General features: G+C 51.8%; 1 protein-coding gene across 1 annotated transcript in view; it reads right to left on the bottom strand.

Moving 5' to 3' along the window:
• Window positions 1–1988: 1988 nt before the first annotated feature.
• The window catches only part of LOC309613671 (BOS complex subunit NOMO1), a 52242-nt gene continuing 45460 nt past the window's right edge, over window positions 1989–8770 (bottom strand). Inside the window, exons 28-31 of the mRNA XM_082360765.1 lie at window positions 7524–7625; window positions 5840–5959; window positions 2923–3015; window positions 1989–2541 (exon numbers count right to left, since the gene is read on the bottom strand). Of these exons, the coding sequence (XP_082216891.1) occupies window positions 2410–2541; window positions 2923–3015; window positions 5840–5959; window positions 7524–7625 (447 nt within the window). The 3' untranslated portion in view covers window positions 1989–2409. The remainder of the gene's footprint in view (window positions 2542–2922; window positions 3016–5839; window positions 5960–7523; window positions 7626–8770) is intronic.

Here is an 8770-nt window from a genome sequence, read left to right as displayed (position 1 = left end):
ATAAGGTCATGTGGACCCTGCAGTTCATGCATGAAACTCAGCATGGCACCTGGCACATGGTCACCACTTGAGAAAGGCTAGTCTTTCCGCGAGTGCTCTTAACTCAGGGAGGTAATCGTTCACTTTTCCCTACTTTCACGAATCTTCTTTCCTTACAGACCACTGAGAGTTGGGCACAAGGACCGCCTCTTCCCTCCACCTCTCTTGCAGTCACCAGCCCCTCCCCACTACACATTCCTCACACCCACCCCTTCCCACCCCCCACTCCAACCATCCTTGCTGGTTGGTTGATAACACTCCAAACAAGTAAACCAGGAAAGACTGAGGTGAAGCCAGCACCTTAGAAGGGCACTTCTCTATCGGTCTTCGGGGTGTCCTCACTGAGGTTGGGGCTACTTTAATAAGCAAAAAAATGTGCAAGCAATGGAGGTCTTCAGGGACCCGCCATTTTAGACATTTTTAATTTCTCAGGGAAAAAAAAAATCTGTCTCATATAACTTTTGCCCCATTCAAAAGCCTCTAACTATTCATACTTACACCTCACAGGGGGATCAGGGGAGCTGTCCTGAGATTGCCAGCAAATGAAGACAACTACAGACAACAGAGTAGGCCCAACTTCCAAATGGACCGAGAAAGACAGCAGCCTTTTCCAGGAACGGAGCCCTTTAGAAGACCCACCACCACCAAGGGTGACATATAGCAGTGACAGGGGAAGACTGCCACTTAATGGCAGCGCCTGGAACTGGATGGAACATATTGACATTTAGTCGTATCTTTCACGAGCTCTTAACCTTTACACTGTGTCAATAAAAAGCCCCATTAACATTTAAAAGGGATGTTTCTGGGTGTCCACTTGGAATAAGAGTTAGAACACACTCCAAGAAATGGATTATGTATCTCAGCTGTCCTGGATCTCTAAGAGTTTATTTCCTTTCACGGTGAAAAAGTAACACCCGTGAAATGGCCAACACTCAACAGCCGCTGGTTGGAAACACAGCCGCCCTTTGGTGGCCACCAAGGGGCCGGGGACCCTCCAGCTGACTGTCTGCACTGGTCGTGGCACCCAACAAGACCTTCTGCCTTATTTTTCCTCTTTCCGTGCTGGGTCCTTCCAGACTTGGCCTAAACATCATGCCTGGGAAGCTTCCCTAAGCTCTCAGGTGGGATCGGACCTCTGCTCTGTGACCCCTCGGCCACGTGAGCCTCCTCCACCAGGAGGCCTTCAGCTCTCCGCACGGCCCTCATCCACCTGCTGGCTTGTCTTCCACCCAACGATGGCTGGGTCGTGCGCTCGGGGGGCGGGGCCCCGTGCCCGTGTGCTTGTTCATTCCTGCAGGCACGCACACATTCACTCATTCGTTCCTTTTAGAATGCCCACTCCACACCAAGCGCTGGGGACACGATGAGGAACAAAGCAGAGGGGCCCTGTCCTCGTCCAGCTCCGTTTATACCGTCATCTACTCAGCTCATCTCGTACCCCGGTGCCTGTCACACATGGGACTCAATAAACATTGGATGGATGGATGTCCCTGCTTCCAATATAACTTATTAACTTAATTACTTCCTATAAGAATTAAACTAATGCTGTTCAAATGGTGAGCATTCCTGTGGATCCCTTATGCAAACCCGCAGCCTTCCAGCTTCACACATCCTACGTATGCATTTTGTCTGTCTCTAACATTTAAAACGTGGAAGAGTTCACATAAAACTCTTGTCTTCCTGGCTTCTCTAGAAAAATGAACGCATGTTCCCGCAGGGCACCGGGGAGCCAGAGCCCCCGAGAACCTCAGGCTCCTTTAGATCAGGTAGGGGTGGGGCTCTTCGCTGTGCCACAACCCCTCCTCCCCTGTCTTCCTACCGCTGAGGCCAAAAGCCAGCTGCCGTGTGTCATCTCGCCTTCACTCAGGACCCACGTGCCCCTCCAGGTGGCTTTGTCGGTGACCCCAGCATTAGGCCCATGTCATCCAAGGACTACACCTGAGATGACCTACAACACAAACAAACGGGCAACTTTATTGAGTTTTACCTCCTAACACACCCTCCCAGTAGCAGACACGGGCTGTGTGGTTTCTAGCAGGGACCTCAAATGCACAGGGAAGTTAAGGGGAAGGTCAATGCAACAGGTGCTTGATTAGGGGGCCAGAGCCCCCATTTACTAGAAGTCTTCTTGCAAATGAAGCAGAAGACTGAGGATTACATTCGCACGCCACCGGCACAGCTTAAATACTTCTTTGATAAAAATAATAATAATAAATTATCTTCAACTCAGAAAATCAATTGTGCTCAGCAGAGTGACAGGAGGGTCCATTCACGGCATGGCACCGGGGCCGGGCGAGGGGCGGGTGGGACAGGCAGCGTGTCCTCCACGCCAGGGGCCTGTCCCGAGGGAGCCTTCCTGGGCTCTTCCCCTCACGTCCGCCTCGTCTTCTGTTTCTTGGCTTGTCTCTTAGCGTCTTCCGGGCCGCTACCGTCAGAGGCTGCCTGGCCGAGAGCTCGGACTCCCTGCAGGCGACTAGTCAGCTGCAACAGCAAGGGAATGAGCTGGAAAGAGAGAGAGTATGAGAGAGGGGGACGCCAGGAGAAGACTTCTGTCCAGTGGGACATCAGAGACCCTCCCCCGCGCCCCTCCCTCCCCAGGCCCCGTCACCACCTGCTCTGTGCTCTCATGCAGATCTCAGTTCAGACCAGGGCAGGTCTTTGTACTAGAGACGGTCACCAGAAACCCAGAAGTACCCCAGGTTTAAGGGTTAGGAGAGCTGTTATGAGAGGTTTATGGCCTTGCAAGGAGGCCTTAGGGATTGGACACGACCTAAAATGCTGTAACCTCTGTAACAGTGGACGTTCTTCCACTGCCACGTCCCAGTCATGAGGGATCCCTCCCTCCGACACATCTGCTGCCCATGAGGTCTCGGGACCCCCTACCTTGTCGTGGTTGTAGCCAGCCAGCAGGATGAGCAGCGTCAGAGGCAGGGCGATGTAGGATCCCTGCGCGATGTCCTGCTCGGGCAGCTTCCTCTGCAAACACCGAGAGCACCGTCACCCCCAGACACCAGTGCTCCATCCACAGCCCTGATCTGCCCGGCTTCTGAGCCGGCTCCCCTGGGACCCCCGGCACACTCAGTACCCAAAGTAAGGAACCGAAGCGACGCAGATAAATCTCAAGTGAATCTTCTGCTGCACAAACTCTTCCTCACTTGCTCTCTGAAGCTCCGGAATAACCAGATTCCAATAACAAGGTGCTACTCACCCCCGCACCCTTCACTGTCTAAACTGACAGGACAAACAGCTGCAGGCCGCAGGGGACCCCTGTGGTTGGAAAGTAGAAGGGTCTCATTTTGTTGAGTCCCAGCCGCACACAGGGACTCTTTCCTACAAGGAGGCATCGAGAACCCACTGTTCCAGGCTTGGGGACACAGTGGGCAGCAAGCTAGTCCCAGAGGTCATACCCAGTGAGGAGGAGAGGCAGCGCTTGGGTACCAGGGGCCATTCACGCTTCCTTCCAGTGGAAGGACGGACTTTCATCTGGGCCAGTCAGAACAGACCACATTCCCCAGCCTCCCTCGCAGCCAGGTGAGGCCCTGGAACCAGCTCTGGCCAACGGCCCAGAGAGGTGACAGCGCAATACCCAGGCTGTACCCTCGGAGAGAAGTGGTGTGCCCTCCCTCCTTGCTGGCCAGACAGCCTCCAGCCAAGTGCGCCATTTCGGAAGGTTGGCGACGTGCTGGAGGATGGCAGAGCCACGGGAGAGAAGGAGCTGGGGGCCCCGGCACCTTGGAGCTGCCATATGACCCCTGGACTGCTCACTCCTGGTGCTGACATAAGACAGAACCTTCCCTCTTGCTAAAGCCCCTGAAATGCTGGGTCTCTGTAATAGCAAATGAACCTATATCCTAACTAGCCCACTCCACCCTGACAACAGAAACAAATAAATTAAAAGATAACTTTCGGTTGACGATAAACCAGGTTAACGAGCCAGAGCACTGGTTCTGAAGATTCAGCCCAGGGGCCTCCCTTTCAGGAGATCTGCACGGTCCAAACTATTCTCATAATAATACTAAGATATTACGTGCCATTTTCATGCTCTTACAAGTGTACAGTGGACTTTCCCAGAGGCTGCAAATGTGATGATGTCATGACTCTGACAGGTAATGGGACGTGTGGCTTATGGATTCTTGTGTTTTCAGCATTTCTCAGTTTTAATTTCTAATATGATAAATATATATATATAACCCATATAAATCAAAGCTCTTTGAGATTCGCAACAATTTTTAACAGTATAAAGGGGTCCCAAGACCAAAATATCTGAGAACACGTAGGCTGGAGAATGACTGAGGGGCCTTTTGACCTGAGATGAGTGAGGCAGAGTGAGATGGTCCCTTAATAAACAGAAGGGCAGGAACAGATTTCCATCCCTAACTGCCTACTCGAACATTTTTTGACATGTCTTAGATCCCAAACCGTTTTGCATTAAAGTAAATCCTTAAGGAGAAGTTGAAGTCAGTGGGAAGTAGTAGAGTGATTACGAGAAGAAGCCTTGAGGACCGCGGCCCAGGCTCCAGGCCAGGTCTTCCCGTGTAACCTCGGGCAGTCACTTTAAGACTAAGTTGGGGGCTTCCCTGGTGGCGCAGTGGTTAAGAGTTTGCCTGCCAATGCAGGGGACACGGGTTCGAGCCCTGGTCTGGGAAGATCCCACATGCCGCGGAGCAACTGGGCCCGTGAGCCACGATTGCTGAGCCTGCGCGTCTGGAGCCTGTGCTCCGCAACGGGAGAGGCCGCGACAGTGAGAGGCCCGCGCACCGCGATGAAGAGTGGCCCCCACTTGCCGCAACTAGAGAAAGCCCTTGCACAGAAATGAAGACCCAACACAGCCATAAAATAAATTTAAAAAAAAGAATTTATAAAAAAAAAAAAAAAAAAAAGACTAAGTTGATTCAACTATAAAATGGGGATAATACAGACAGCACCTACTGCAGGCGAATGTTGTGAAAGTTCAACAAGATGAGGTGCGTGGTAGAGTGGTCAGCAGTGCATGAAATACTGGGTCAAGCATCAACAACGTGGCTGTCGGTACTGACATTCAACACGGGATAAAGCGAAGCGCCCTTACGGCCCTCATAAGCGTATGGCGCTGAGCTGTCCAGCAGACGGCTGGAACGTGGTAAAACCCGGATCTGCTGACCACCCCCAGGTAAGTCACTCAGCCTCTCTGAGCCTCCATAAAAAATGGAAGAATGGCACCTCCCCATGGAAGGATTGTCGTGAGGACCAGCAGGACACCCTGCCAGGCCATCCCTTCCCTGGCACATGGCCCTGCTCTCACCGTCTCAGAAGTGGGACCACACTCCTGGCAGCAGCTACGAGGCCTGGTTGCTCGGCCCCCACCAAGCGGCACCTCTGTCCTGCCCAGGCCGCCCACGTGGCTCCCTGGACCGAGGGAGTGTCCTGGCGAGCCCTGGTAGGTGTCCCAGGCTGCAGCCCCAGCGCCCTCCGCAGAGGCCCTCTCCCTCCCCTAGGGTCACCGTACACCTCCACAAGGAGGCAAATGGTTCCCCTACGTGCTCGTCTCTTTGGCACTTTCTGACCGAGTCTCCGCTGAGCAGAACTAGGAGGAACCCCCTATTCAGGTAAGATCATGGGCCAGGTCACCGAACAAGAGCCAGAAACCAGCAGAAGAGCCACTTCGAGTCTGGGCTCTGCTACGCACGAGCCCCCAGCCTTCTCTTCACATCAGGGATGATGACTCCCACCAACTTCCCACACGGGACGGGCTCTGAAAAGCACTCAGTGGTACCTGGAACCATTCTTCACACCTGACACCCAGAAACTCCCTCCTCCTTACCGTGGGATTAAAGATCAAGGTGATGTGTTTATGATAGCCCACTGCCGTGAAGGACACTTGCGGCAGGACGTAGTCATACTGGGACCTGGGCAGCGTGGAGTCCAGAAGCACCACGTAGTTCTGTGCACAGGGAAGAAGTTGTTGTTTTCATAAAGGACAGCTGGGGCAAAGCAAAAGAAAACTAACTCCTAACGTATGACTGTGATGTAAAGGACTTTATGTTTCTAAAGAAATCCCCAAGTTTACACCTCCAAGCCTAGGTTGCTAACTCCCAATGGGCGGCCTCAGCAGGCTATTCCTGCAGTGACAGCCGCACGTCCCCGACATCTCTGAAGAGGCGCGCAGAGCTCGTTTTTACAAGCATATCCAACCACTGCACCCACGGTGGTCCTTGGAGAATCTGACTTTATGAAACACATACAGTTCTGATGAGTCAATTCTGATGAGGGGGGCACATGATCAAACTGAGGAAGACTGTTTTTAATCTAAAACGAGGTTGACTTTCAAGGGACGATTCTTAAGTGGCTCATTAGCTGGCGAGTTCTAAGACGCAGCGTCTCTGCAGTGGTTCCAGTGGCGGTCGTGGTCCTGGTGTGCTGAGCCCCGACCAGGGATCCGGTGCCATGAGCACATTAGGCAAATGCCTGTTCTGCTCTCAACCACTGACAAGATCAGGATTATTGCCCCCGTTTCACAGATGGGGAGAGCAAGGCCTGAAGAAGTGAAGCATGACGTGCCCAGGGTCTCTCAGCTGTAGGGTACCGAGCAGGCTGTGAGCCCAGGGGAGTCTGTGTCCACGGTGCTGTGCTGCCAAAAGTGGCTCGATTACAAAGGGCACCTGGAGAAGTGGGGAGGAGGCCCCAAACTCCGTCACAACCTGCTTTGTTATTTCACAGCCATTTCACGCCAAAAAAGGCCATAGAGTATCATCCCCGTGGCAAGTGGTAAGAAGCCGGGGGAGGGACCACACACACACAGGCTCGCTACTCACACCCTCAGGCTAAGTCCCCCGGAAAGGGACCAAGTTCTCTGCAAAGTTTGCTGCCACCGCGCCAGCCACGATAGCTTGCTCTGCCCAATTAAAATGGATAGGAAACATCCTATAATCAGTAAGTGATGAACATTAAGGCCTTGGTTAAATAGATCATGGTATTTCCTCTATCATGGACTACCGTGCAACTGTTAAATATCATGCTATGGAAGATTTAACGATGGGGAAAATATTTGTGATATAGTTTTCATTGAAAAGCAAAGACTACAAAACAATGTACAAGCAAAGACTACAAAACAATGTACAAAACAGTCCCAGCTTTGCATTATCAAAATAAATAAATATATATGTGCATTTATATTTATACACACATATGCACATGCATCAAAAAAAGACCAAAAGGAAACCTATCAGCACATTAACAGTGGTTACTTCTGGATGACGGGATTATGTCTGATTTCCAACCCCCTCCCCAATCTCCTGCCATGAATGTGTATTATTTTTGTAAACAGAAAAAGAGCTAATTCTGAAAAAATAATCCTTAGAGAGCCCCACCACCTCTGATTCAGAAAGCACAACATCAACTGTGCCAGCAAGGTGGTATAAGGGGGGAAAATGGGAGAACTGTGTTTCCTTAGCTGAAAAGTGCAACCACTATGACAAAAACAGAAAGCAGAGTGGAGCGGGCATCACCTGGCCGTCTCTGAGCAGGGGCGGGAAGTGGAAGAAGAGGGACTGGCCCAGGGAGACCGTCTGGATCGGGTTGTCCAGGTTGTCACTTTTGTAAAGCTTTACCTGGAGAGCAGAGACAAACAGGGCGTGCTTTTGAAACTGAATACACGATAAACATTGCATTTCAGACACCCTCGGGTCAGCATATCTCTTGTGGGGAGAGGATCTCTGGAGACATGGATCTTTGAAAGAGCTACCGTCCACCCCCGACAGGCCATTCCTAACACATCTGAGATGCCAGTGACGTGACACGTGTCGAGATGTTAAGATTTTAAAATAGATTCTGACAACTTACATTAACACTCAAAATAGTGTAGTGATAATATTAAAGAGAATAGCTTCTAACGTGTCTATAACATGCCAGGCCTGCTACAGGCACTTCACATACATCGTCACCAATTCTGGCTATTAAACAGGCATGGTAGTCATCCCCATGGAGACTCAGAGAGCCTGCGTCACCTAAGGTCGCACAGTTATCGCCTGGTAGAGCCTGGGACCCAGCCCTCCTCAGTGCCGGCCTCGCCCACCTGGCGTGGCCTCCCACATGCCGTAACCTCAACCCCACAGGTATTCCTTAAACTTGAAACGCATTCCCATTTTGCGTCTGGTTCTCTGGCTGCTTCCAGAAGCAGTTCAGTGCTTTGTTGGTGGCCTTTCTTTCTCTCCAGCCCAGGTTCACTGCCTGTTCCCACCACCATCTGCAATGGGGCGTGAGACACGGGAGGTACAGCCCTGGCGCCATCCCCTCCCTCCAGTTTCCCCATCCCTGCCCAGCCCTCTTCACACTCAGGCATCACCCACCAGGCCCATAGGCAACATGCCCGCAGCCCCTGAAGGGCAGCTGAGGTGAGTTAACTTAAGCACATGTTCTCACTCAAGTCAAATGCTTCACTGTATATATTACGTGTGCCTCTGAAAAATACATCCCCATGGCGATTCATTAACATCCTTCCAGGCATCACAGGATACTGTATAGACACTTCTTCATTAACTGCAGACATGCGGGTTCTGTTAAGAGCTCCAGCAGGCCTTAAGAGGCCACTGAGTCCAACTCCGTGGTTTCACAGAGCAGGGGACAGAGGCCCATGGGAATGAGGGGGTGCCCGAGGCAGCCAGGTGAGTAACTGTGGGACAGGAGCCAGCCCGGACTGTCTGACTCCAGGTCCACTGCCTATCACCCCAACCCTGCACAGAATCTAGAAAGTGAC

Source organism: Balaenoptera borealis (assembly GCF_965194805.1).
Source record: "Balaenoptera borealis genome assembly, chromosome: 16".
Lineage (NCBI taxonomy): Eukaryota > Metazoa > Chordata > Mammalia > Artiodactyla > Balaenopteridae > Balaenoptera > Balaenoptera borealis.
Note: the sequence above shows the minus strand (reverse complement) of the source record. Positions and strands in the feature narration are given on the sequence as shown.